This window comes from Ciona robusta, chromosome 3, assembly GCF_009617815.1.
Source record: "Ciona robusta chromosome 3, ASM961781v2".
Lineage (NCBI taxonomy): Eukaryota > Metazoa > Chordata > Ascidiacea > Phlebobranchia > Cionidae > Ciona > Ciona robusta.
The window spans coordinates 5,482,640-5,495,452 of NC_143237.1; the positions used below are offsets into that span (position 1 = coordinate 5,482,640).

Here is a 12,813-nt window from a genome sequence, read left to right on the forward strand (position 1 = left end):
CAATTAAAGCAGGCAAACCATAAATTATCAGGCATAAAATTTGTACCGAACAAATATACAAGTCATTACATTTAATTTAAAGATTTTTAAATCCGAGACAAAATAAACGATTATTCCAGTCTAAGTAAAGTAGGTTAGTAAAATATAAAAAACACAGTATGCAAAAAACAAATCATTCACGGAAAACTTAGTTTATAACCATATAGTTCATATGATCGATGCTTTAAATTTCACCTCATACGTTTATTTTTACCAGGTTGTGCGATGAATCGTACAAAATAGGTCTAAAAGTCAAATATGGACAGTTACATATTTCACAGTTGCAACAGTTGGCACAAAAATCTCTCGTGTTCTCCAACTAATCTCAGTGATTTGGATGAACGGAATTGCATAGCTTACACAAAAACTATATATAAATTGCAATTCAGTTGACCAATTCAACACACCAGAACTTTTATCAGATCTTCCTTGGACAACGGCGGCCTTAAACCTGGTCGCCCGTTAGTTGTGAAACACAAAATTGTAAAAAGCGCCGTGAAGTTAGCACGCCTCTTCTGGTACAGTGCCGGTATCTTTTTCGGAGAAGGGAGGTAGGGTAAAAGGTGAAGACGAAATAACCTCTGGCAGAGCCTTGATAGTAGTAGGTAACACAAAGGGCGTTGGTAAACTTTTGAATACGTTTTTTCCAATGAAATCTTGGGGCTAAATAGGAACACGATAGTTAGGTTTGGTATGTTTATTATATGGTTGGTTTGGTTAAGGTGCATGACACCTTTATGCACATTCTATTTTCTATAGTTGAAATAATGCATGACCGTATTGGGTGATTTATCATAAATTAGTAATATAGTGGGGTGGGGGAAGATGGGACACCTTTTCATTCTATTTTCTCGTCCAATTTAGTGGTAAAAAAATATATATAAAACCATATTCTCACGACTCCCAAAGACCGTTGTTAACTGTTTAAAATACGATCGCTAAAGGTGTATCATCTTCTCCCACCCTATTATACGATGTCTTTATCAACTGGCAACACTTCGCACGAATACATAAGAACACACAAAGTGTTAATAGGGTTTTGCACATATGGCACAGTGGGATATGACGGGCAAGGCCCCTTCAAAACTCTTGTGTATTTTGATAAACATGTGTTTGTATATTTGAAAGTAAATAAGCGTAAAATAAAATCTCAAAAAGGCGAGCCGTCTTACCCCGACCTACTTATATAATTCAATTATTGTGTTTTGTTGAATGTACCTTAATATTTTCGATGCAGTGTTGTTGCTGTTGTTGCTGGAGTAGTAGTTCGTTTGCTTTTTCTTGGTTATGTGCGGCCAACGCGGCGGATGCATTTCTAAAACGAGATCATGGGTTTATATTTTTAATATAACGTTCAACATATGTTGGTATAACATATTTGCATTACCTGGAGTATAAAATTCGTTCCAACTGTGCGAGGCGTTCCTCCGCTCTATTTTTCGCTATGTCTAACGTTTCATCCTGTTAAAAAGGAGTTCGGTCACTACTGTGCAAATACTCGACAAGTGATTATTTGGGTTAAAGAAAATCCAACTTACCGTTGGGCACCAGTCGGGTTTCTCCTCTGCTGAGATTTCCTTCAGTGCCGTGACCCGTTTAATGATTCGCTTGCACAATACGTCGCCCTGTTTCGAGAGAGTAAGGAAGGACCACTTGTATTTGTCCGGCTTCGATATTGCGTAGATGTCTCGGGCCTCCGATGACCATTCGTCATACTGAAGAAAAATAAGTTTGTAAGTTTAAAGATATCGAATCACGGTTGATAATTCACCAAACGTTTTGCCACGATTGCCAAATATACGCCAATAACTTACTTTTGCATTGCGGAAAGTAGTTAAGAAACTTCGACTTTTCTGTGAAACAAAAAGCAAATGTTTCCAGTGTGATCTGTGTGCAGAGTTGTGTGACTTCTGTTCCTCTTCCGTCATGGTACTGCGTTGTGGAAAAGATCGAGTTCATATTTAATTCGTTACATTGCATGTTGGGATTTATAGGCTACACATTGGGCAAGCGATTATATAAAGAAATTGTGTTCTGCAGTCACATCTCGGATTTATATAAACACTTACTGGTAGTCGACTGCTCGTTCGTAGTGATATTCTATGTTGCTTTGGGTTGGTGAGCTTCTCATTCTCTTACTCGTGTCAAGTACACGCGAGACTCCGTTTGATCCCTATGATGTTTAAAGCATCATATTTGTATGTTCAGATAACAAATATATTTATCTCCAATGCATTTCAGAAAGTTATTTACCGCTGTGTGGTTGGATTTTGGAAAACTTCGACGTTTTCGTTTTTTTTCGGTATCGTTAGTCGCCTGACCGTTTCCATTATATAATCTGAAAAATTAGATTGTTATAATTGTTATGGAAACGTTCTGATTTATAAGAAACAAAAAGTGACAGAAAGATTTAATGCGATGATCAACCCAAGTTAACGTTGATTTACCTGTAATCATTAAGTGTTGAAGCCAAGATGCTGTTGTTTTTCGTCTCATTGTGTTTGTTGCCGTTAGTAAATTGCATAGCAGCCGCACGTTCCAAGTTGTTTCGTAAAAATGTTTGCAGAATAAACGATGCACTTGGGCTGTTCTGTAAGATTCTCTGTTGTTGGAGGTTATTGACAAACGTAAGTGCTGAAGACACTTCAGGTGCAGAAGAAGTTGTTGGTGGTTGAACAGTTTTCCTCAAACTGTTTTCTACTCCCCGCTCAAGCAGAGAAAGCGGACTCTCCAGCGGCACACGTGGTTCGTTCATTCTGTTTCCACTGAAGTCAATTGGAAGTTGTCTTTGTTCGATTCCATTAACACTGAGATCCTGTGGAGTATGTCCCATTCGGTTTTCGATTGCATCATTCTTATAATCGTTAGTAGGAGAAGGACTGTTTTGATTATAATTTAGTGACCGCGGACTCGACTCGTAGCTTTCCACTTTTGGGATGGTCAATGGGCTATAACGATCCTGCCAAAACAAAACACAAACCAAATTTTAAAATGAACAGTTTCTAATTTCCTGCATTGTATTTTGAACAAACTAATGTACACTGCTTACCTTGATTGTCACTTTTCCACCATAACGAAAAGTGCCAGGAACAAGTTGACGATCGGGTGATGGGGTGGAGGACGGAGGAGACGGTCTGTACTCTCCTGGGATTGCGAGAATCACAAATAGAGGCTTTGCAGGGAGAAGTCGATATTGATCCTCCGCCATCGCTATGAAGACTTCAAAATCTTCCGCATCATTCAACATATACGACATGCTATCTGTAAAATTGATAAACACATGTTTTATACACAACAAACATGAAGTCAAATGGCTATAACACATATAGGCTAAATGTGTAGCATAACGGTTTGTTCTCATTTAAGGCATAGATACTTACGCCCTGCAATCATTTCAATTTGTTCGGGAGATTGTGTTCCATATATAACTTTCCATATGTTTCGAATATCTTCTACGGTGCTATCGTTATACAATAACCTTGTCTTTTTCGAGCAGTGTGGTTGGGTGCCGGAAAACTGAACACAAAACCTACTTCTTTGTTGCGACATATTTGCTTTGCCTCTAAATTGCACCTACAAGTAACACCGTTGTTAATAGCGTATTTGTTTTCAGCAAACTTAAGATTTATAACTGAACTAAAACATATTAGGATCACCCTTTAAAATACAGTATTCTAAGGTTACATACTCTATTCTGTCGCTTGGATCCTCTTTTTACCTGGCTTATTTCGTAATGCTAACCACTGCGAAACCTGCTGCTAACTCCAAGCGACGTGCAACTGTAGAATGCAAGCTCTGTGCTAACGATGATGACCCGCTGACTTTGGCTACGTGGAAGCACGATTGATGCCCGAAGCAGGTTGGCTACTGGTTACATACACCTGCCTTGTGGTTTATCTTCTTCCCGATAACCGACGACGCGTCCACCTGTCCATGTAACCTACCCCCATAGGCCAAATCGACGTCTGACGTTCTAATTCAATTGTTTTTCTTTCGCGCAATCGGCCTCCGCCTTATCGGCCCGCGACGCCTTTCAAAAGCTCCCCTCGTTACCGCTCTCCGAATCCTGCAACATGATTATTGTTCCACGACCTAGTTCCTTTGTTGCGTCAGCACCGGGTACGTAGCGGCGGTCGCCGCACGCGCAAGGCTAATCTGACGTCCTTGCGCTAATTAGTTAAGCAAAGAAGAACCTGGCTTATTGTACTCGACCCAGATGCTAAGCTTGATAGGCGCTCCACGTCTTCAGCACGAGTGAACAATCATTCCAAAATGGAATTTCTACCCGAGCTTAGCAATGATAATGCTGCACGAATCACATGTAATTAGAGCACACTTGAAAATTTGGCTTACTTCGACTGTCTAACCGTAAAAAGCGCAGCACACTAGCTCTTGGTATGCATGATGCATAGTATATTATACAGCGTTTGAGCGTGCACCATTCGGTCGAATGAAAATAAGTAGAACAACCAGTTATTAACAAATATCCGTCGATTGTTTGCAGTCGTACCTGCGTATGCGTTAGTAACAACAGCCTAAGTAACTACACGCTTATATAATTGCACCGCACGTTCTGTGTATCTGTTTTTTAAAGCGAAATAGGCAGAACCGATCTATTTCATATGTATATTCGGTACCTCAATACACTTTCACATTTTTCCAATCACATTAGGTTTAAAGTCAACCGGTGGCTTATCTATGTATTTTCACGACCCATTTATTAAAACGCACAAGCGTTGCCTATCGACCTATTTCGCGGCTGGTGATGGCCGTTAGTGTGGGCGAGCTTCGTCGGATTTAACCAGGAAGCACAACATAAAACAAAGCAAGCGAAGCACGGTCCAGGAATCTTATCACAGCTTAAAAGTATTGGTTTTATGCAGCAGGTATGCTGAAGAGTGACAATTATAACTTTGCTCACGTTTCTTACATATTAGCAACATTTTTTACTTATAGCAGATGTATTCTTTAAACACCGTGTTGTGTTATAGGATGCCAAATCGACTTTCGCTTCTCGATGACGTAATTAAGCGAATCTAATCTTGTGTCTATGGTGACGTCATAATGCAAACGATTAAACTGATCACATGATCTGCCCAATCAGAATACACCGTTCAGACATCGCAAGCAGCAATAAACAGGTGCCGACAGCCTTCTAAAACCGGTAATCCGGATATTCCCGGGTCCCAGGCTCTATGTCGTCTCCCTGCTTGGTCAATGAACGTTCCTGATGCAGCTACGTGTCGTTACAACGACAGTTTACGACAACAACGTAGGTGCGAATCAGAGAAGCACAATTCGCATCCTTACGTAAAGCGTCTGCTTATATGTATCTAATTTATAAAAATATTTTCACAATTTTTCTAATTTACATGTTTCTTCTTAGTGGACATGTTGTATGTGTTATAAATGCGTGCATAAAAAGTGTATGTCTTTGAATTATCATATCCTTGTAGCTTGTGCGTGTCTGCAACCCCCAATAACGATCGAAGTCGCTGTAATTGGGCGAGTTCGCGGTCAGCAGAGAGCGCTAGACAGCCGTTTTACTTGCCCAAGCATAAATCATAGGAAGGTCGAATGTAGTTTAACCGACAGAAGTAAAATACATCGTTAATGGTTTGCAAGAGAACCAAATGCTCAGCTCTATTTCCAAATGTGCGTGCGTGACTTTAATAAATCTGTCGCGACAATGCAAAATGCCCTGAAGCGACATTCACATCGGATTTCAGGCGACGGACAATTACGGGTGTATCCTTAGAATCGCTTTTAATTTCGATATACAAACCATTGTCCCGGCGGCAAATCGCCCTAATTTTAACCGCCGGCTTTCTCGTTGTAAACCTGCACGGATTTCTAATGTGTCCCGCGGTAGCCACCACCGCAAAAGTGAGCTAAAACCGCCCTTGGGTGCCGGTGTTACCTGAGACCTCCAGCAACAACCAACAGCGGGATAAGGGGGTTTGAACAGAGGCTGCTGGCCCATGGCTGACCTTGTTTGAAAATAAATAAATAGTGGAAGTTGCGACAAGATGCTAAACGACTTGAGGTGTCGAATGCCAAACCAAAACATCCTCACATCTCGTCTGGTGGTCAACAAATTCCTGGCTCGGGCGGTTAGACTGTTAACCGTTATTAACAGTAGGTTTAACCGTTATAGTAGGGTGGAGGAAGAAGGGACATTTTTTGTCCCATTTAATATTAATCAAAGAACAGTCAAAAAATTACAAAACCGTATCCTCACGACTCCCACAGACCGTTGTTAATTGTTTATAATACGATCAGGATATTGGAATAAAATATGCTTCAGCTGTCCCATCTTCCCCCACCCTTCTATATAAAGACTTCAGTGAATAAAAACAATTTATGTATTTGTAATTTACAAAACACACACTTCGTGGAAAAATGGGACGGACATTTTACTATGTATAACTTTTAAATAAGCAAACTAAATCTGTAATGACGCCCTCGTCCTACGTTGATCTGATTAACATTTTTCTATTTTTTTCTCTTGGCTTGCATTGACGTGGTCTAGTTATGAGAAAAGTGTATTTTAGATCTGATTGCAAAACAGGAGAAGGGGACATATATAGCAGTATGCTGCAGTCATACCCAAAACTTCGTGCCTTTTAAAACTCAATTAGTAGATTAAGCATATGAATATAAGACAGTTAAACAAAATGTGTTAAAACTGAGTTTTGCTGAAAATTGTAACACCATATAAGGTTGGCAGGTAGAAACTGCCTCTTATTATAGACTGGCAGCGATTTTAACAGGTGCTACCACTCTGGTGACGGGACTGCCAACCGCACGCAACTTGTAATGCAAAAGCCCAACCTGTGGGACTTGTTACTGTTGTTTCAACTCGATATTACAACTGATAATGAATTCCCTCCAGAGATTCTAGGTTCACCACCGAACAACTTTCGAAGAGAAACAATGTGAAGAATGCAACGTCACATTGCGCGCGAAATATTTTCAAAACCCGGTGTCGTTTTGCTGTTATGGCCAATCAAGGTGCTGCAAAGCACTAAAACTTAGAATTAAAGTTTTTACACTATTAACTGTAATGTGTTGATAAGCACACATTCGGTTATTTTGTTGTTGTAGTATGGACTCGTTTAAACCTAACATTTAGCCTTTACCTCCCTGTCTTCATCATACAAGAAGAAAACGAATGGTTTTGACCTTGGCAGGCTTGTTGGTGATACCTAACGCACATTTTGATCAACAACCTTCTGCTGTATTGTTGTTTATGTATTTACACGGTGACGCTTACTTGCGTCCGTATCTGTGGATATAGTTTAAAGCAAGTTGCTTCCAAGAGTGAATCACACAGCAAGTCTGAGTCAGCAGCGCATCAGATGCCGGCACCGGTTAAAACAGAAACCCCGCACATTTCAACCTAGGGTTAACCCAAAACCCGCGTGTTGTGATGTTAACGGCCCAGTGATGACGGGCTTTATGCGTCAGTAGTGTGCGCCGAGCGTAACTCGAGCATAATATTTCGACCTGACTCCATGGATTGGTTGAGTATCGACTTTTTGTGCGAAGGTTTAACCATCAACCAACACGTAGTTAAATACTCCTGTCACAAGTTTACGAACTCCTAATGCTTTTACTGAAACGAGTGGGCGGGGCTTTTTTCTGGTGTGTGGCATGCTTGAGGTTAGATCGACGGGGGTCTGAGTCACACCAATGTTATAAATAATTGTTCGCTTTAAGCGAAATGGTCGCCTTGTCCGTGCTATTGTGTTACTTGTGTTCAAAGCTTTTGTATTGTATGCCACTCAGTAATTTCCATGATTGTTGGCTAGCCGAGCGAATAAAATCATTCAAACGTTTTTAATACTTCGGGAAACGTAAATAATGTGCTTAAGCAGCTCCATTCTAAGCCCTAACCCAAATTTCGAGGCCACATCAAAGGAAAGTACGCCTGACATAATTTAATGTCGACGCGCTGTGACGGCCTCTATACAACCGCTCTCATTGTGAACATGTCAAGAGTGGGTTTATTGCCTAGACGCAGCAGCGGTAGAACTGAATAACTCTGTCTAGTTTAAACTGTAACAAAAAGCGTAACGCGACACGGCCAAGTGGAGGAATACAATACATAACGAGTTTGAAATGTGAAAACGGAAGCAGGGCGTTTTAAAGACGATAATGGTACAAACATTACACATATTTATTCACAAATGCGACTGGTGGTTCACTGGTAGAGCTTGTGTTTCCGGAGACTTAAACCCTTAATGATTTCTAATTAGGAGTATATATTTAATTTAACAGTAATCCGATCCCACCCAGTTTCAGAGAGATAATAATAGCCAGGTTCTGATTGGGCGTTTCTCATTATTCCGATCTGAAACACAATGCAATCCGACGTAGTATGTACACATAACCATATGTCGTTCAGCAAATAGAATAAACTTTTAAACTATTCGCAGTGTTTCCGAAAACATTTTAACTGCAATGTGCATCACTGACCGTGCAGATTCTGTTAATGCTAAAAACTTTGAAATAGAGAGTGAATATTAAACACTATATCTACAGACGCATATGAAGCACTGTTCGACCACAAACAAACAAATTAAGTCAATATTAGAATAAAGTATGTCGACATTTCAACGTACTGTGACGTAACAGAATGGGTACAAATAATAAAGATGTAATAGAATTTCGTTTTGACTGTTCACCATCAGAGCCATAGAAATACCGAGTAGTCCAACCCATTGTTTCGTAAAACACAAATTGAACGGTAATTTGGGTCCAAAATAACACAGTAGGTATAGGGAAAATGTATGTTTTTCGGTAAATTACAGAAAAACTTGGGCCTAAAAACAAATTTAAAGGTTGAAAAATGTAAAAAACATGTGTTATTTGTTTTCTGTGTCCAAAAAAGTCAAAAATTAGAATTAGAAGCGGTTGATTTGCGACATTTTAGTCATTTAATGCGGCTAAATTTATACATTTTTTTCTAAAAAATGTTTGGTAAGGTAAATAGAAGCTGTTTTACACCTTCCCACAATAGGAAAACACAAACAAAACTTAACAAGTTCGTTTAAATCCATTGTCAAAGTCACCACTTTTGCTCTATTTTGGACACACATAGACGGCAGTTGGACTACTCGGTGTTTATACGACTCTGTTCACCATAAGCTAGACTTCGGCTATTCAGTAGTCGCTCAGGCGTTTGTAAACGTCATGTTCGAGTAAAATTGGACAGTTTGTTGCCGTCTCATAGCTGTAGGCTGTGTTTGGGCCTGATAGATCTTATAAATGAGCCATAGCATGTATAGGTTCAAAAAATACCCAGATATATACTGAGGTAAAAGATAAGGAATCCATAAAAACACACGTTGGTATTTGTGGGTACTTTACATTTATTTGGAACACACGGTGAATAACTACATATTGCGTATGACTCATAGCACATAACGAATTAAAATATAATGTACAGTGGTTTTGCTATTGTATGTAAGCGAGACAGCGAAATAGCTACCCGATATAACACATACCAACCACACATAGAGGAACGTTCGTACTTTTAGATTTCCCCCAAAATTTGTGACTAAGTTGGTACATTTCTATGTTGTGACGTAATTTCTTGAGAATACACAATAGTTGGCAGGCCCATAAGCCGAGAAGCTTATGACGTATAAAGGAGTGTTTGAAATTTTGGCACGTAGGAAAACATGACCTGGTTTCAAACAACAATGGGCCATACCGAATAAATAGAAAAGAAACTTAATACTTTTTCAATTGCACAAAACAATACACATAGAATGATAGAAATTTAAGCCAAACAAAAGTAAATGTGGGGTCGATAGAAACTCAGTTAACCAAATAGACCTTTACGACTACGCGATATGTATATGGCGGTTTGTACGGCTTAGGCGTGAATTATTAATAAGAAGGAATATGATTTGATTACAAAGTGATATACTTGGGCGGTGCTGCAATGTTAAGGCGAGTTACCAGCATGGTAACTAATAGTGACTGATTTCGCCTTCCAGAGAAGCCGTAAACATGTTTTGCAAAGGTGATCACGCGATTCGTAAGATGGAGGTTTTGTGTCAAAGATTAACTCCCGTGGGGACTTGTGGCGATCAATTGTTCAAGCGTCCTTAAAAAATGATCTAAATAAACGGTCCCGCGGGAAGCACGAGAATGCGACACAACGATAATAGTTAAACCGAGGATTGCGTGATTGACGGGAAATCTGTACCATGAGATTGGCTCTTTATGACGACAGGTGGCCAAGCAACGTTTAAACGTTGATTTCGATTTACCCGGGTTAAGAAATTTTGGATAATTTTCGGGTGTCTTGGGTAACCGACGCTTAAACAGCAGTTACACTTTAATAACATATCTCGGCCGTTCGTATAGGATGTGTACTGGACAGGCGACGTCTGTTCGCCATTGGAAAATATACGATCGTTTACGTGTTTCAGCGAAACAGTATAAAACAACAACATGATCATGTACCGTCGTGTTCTGTTAGCGCCTGCTAAATCCACGAAATATTTGCCGGCGGCGCGATGGACAAATTTAAATTTAAGGCTACGCTTAAAGTTTAAAAAGTTATGCAATGGCAGCAAAGCGATTAAATGCAATGACGTTTAATGTTCAGATTGCGAGTGAAATACTACAGACTTACATAAGTGTACTTAACGCATATTTTAGTTATTCTTCCATCGATTAAGTTCAAGTTGATCACGTAACACAATTGTTTGTTGGTTCAGTACGCGATATGAGAGTTTAATATGGCAAATAGCACTTGGCACGAGGAACTTAGCTACTTAAGCTTACGGCTTGTCAAACGATTGTGGCATGTTGACTTAAGAATGTAGTGGAATGGTGGCGAACCTGCATAGATTGATTAACCAGGACTAGGCGTACAATCCTCTCAATTCCTTTAAACTGGTACCGTGTTTTTTTAGTTAATGGAACATAATTGCACATTTGAAAGAATTTCTATGCTATGTTATACCAAGGCAGGACAATACTTGAATAAACAAACATGACTTAGTGGTGATTCACTAAACTTACTAAAGAATTTACACAATTATTTGTTTCAAAAAAATAGTGGAAGCACTGGGACACCAACTTAGTCTGGAAGCACCGTTTGCTGTTACAGTGTGTCGAATCTATACTTTGGCCCAGAGATGGAACTCTACAATGCACAAACCGGATTCTTGCCATCTATAATGTCGTTTTCAACACGTTCACTTCCAGTGGATGCTTCAGCTTGGTTGGACATCACAGCACAAAAGAAAGATAACAGGGTACCAAACATTGCAGCATAGTATGCCCATCCAATGTGACATGTTCCAAGCTATAAATAACAAAAACATCAAAATGCTTACTCAACTTACATTTAAGAACGTACTCGTATTGGTTACAAAAGTACATTGACACAGCTTCAGTCAATATTTCAAATTTTTTATATAATATTAACTTACATTAAAGGCACCAGTGTGGGCTCCACAATCAAATTGAACTCTCTCGGAACCCCAACCAGCAGGAAACAGGACAAGTGAAAATATTAACAACAGTCCTGTTGACAAGGGATCAATGAAAACAAGTCGCAAACACAAAAGAATCATACATTTGCCTTGATAAGTTACCTGCTATGGCTTGGAGAATTCCTGATATACTGAATATGCTTTTCCTTCCCAGATTGCGAAAGCACAAAGCCCACACTGAAAACAAGGCAACTACCAACAGGAACAGTATTGCTGTGGCCATGAATATACAGGTTGCAGTCCAAAAAGGTGAAGCAATTTCCCCGATGGAGTGAGCATACACACGGCAGTTATCTGACATTCTTATAAAATCATCATTTCCAACTTGCTGGCAACGAAGAAAAAGACCAATTGTGCGAATCATGGTTGTTTCACTTGATAATCCATTAACATGTGTTGAGTTGCTGTCAGGAATTTTCATTTCAGATGTTATAAGCCAGTGGGCGCTCATGAAGGCTGCTAGCTCAGTTAAGCATGCAGTTATGCTTAGTAAACTCCACAACATACTTCGAACGGTTACAATAACATAACAGCACATGATTGTGTATCTGTATACAAACTTAATAGTTCCTACATTAAATTCAGTATCTAAAACGTTGCTCAGTATTATATTACCAGAAAGAAGAAAGACTAAGTGATATGTTAGATACTTAGCATTTACATAGTGATCAATTCTCCTCCTAAGTTATTTGCCAGCGCTAAATGGGGCAACCAACCACTAACATCTATAACCACCACGAACCACCTGCCCCTAAATAACCTCTAAGTACCAACCTAAAATACTTTCTATGAGCCTAATCTGTTTAATTAAAAAAATGGCTGAAATTGACATTCGTACTACTGTACTAAACAACAATACAACGGTGCGCAAAGTATTTAACGCAATAACAAAAATGAAAGGAAGTTATAATGTTTATTACTGTACGCAAAGCCAAAGGTGTATTGACATTGTTCCAAACAAAATATTCAAATGCTGTACAGTATAACTAAAGTTACCTTACTGGAAACACCCAACCGAACCTTCGTCGAGACAGACTATTGCGACAGGTTGTAAAATCTAACTCAAGCACGCACGCACTTTACACACTCCTTCGTTTGTCTGGGTGACACTCTAATGGGAAATCGAGATTGAAAAAAGCTTCCCTGGTTTCGTAACCGGTTGGTTGGTTGGTAAGGTCTCTAGCGTCATCTTCAGGTAGCAGTGAAATACTGTTCAGTTTATGCTAGAGTTTGTATATACCAGAGTCCGTAT

General features: G+C 39.5%; 2 protein-coding genes across 2 annotated transcripts; both read right to left on the reverse strand.

Annotated features, from left to right (window-relative positions):
- Positions 1-222: 222 nt before the first annotated feature.
- On the reverse strand, positions 223-3,654 carry LOC149738481 (uncharacterized). Its single transcript, XM_089875027.1, has 10 exons — positions 3,420-3,654; positions 3,089-3,300; positions 2,487-2,998; positions 2,293-2,377; positions 2,109-2,212; positions 1,854-1,971; positions 1,578-1,754; positions 1,427-1,500; positions 1,258-1,354; positions 223-702 (listed from the first exon to the last, which is right to left on the reverse strand). Exons 1-10 carry the CDS (start codon positions 3,586-3,588, stop codon positions 541-543), a joined length of 1,710 nt encoding a protein of 569 aa, XP_089731153.1. The 5' UTR covers positions 3,589-3,654; the 3' UTR covers positions 223-540.
- A 5,744-nt stretch (positions 3,655-9,398) lies between these two features.
- Positions 9,399-12,671, reverse strand: LOC149738482 (LHFPL tetraspan subfamily member 2a protein-like). The gene is made up of 3 exons (XM_089875035.1): positions 11,664-12,671; positions 11,499-11,593; positions 9,399-11,371 (listed from the first exon to the last, which is right to left on the reverse strand). The coding sequence occupies exons 1-3, from the start codon at positions 12,097-12,099 to the stop codon at positions 11,210-11,212; spliced, it is 693 nt and encodes a 230-aa protein (XP_089731161.1). The 5' UTR covers positions 12,100-12,671; the 3' UTR covers positions 9,399-11,209.
- Positions 12,672-12,813: the final 142 nt, after the last annotated feature.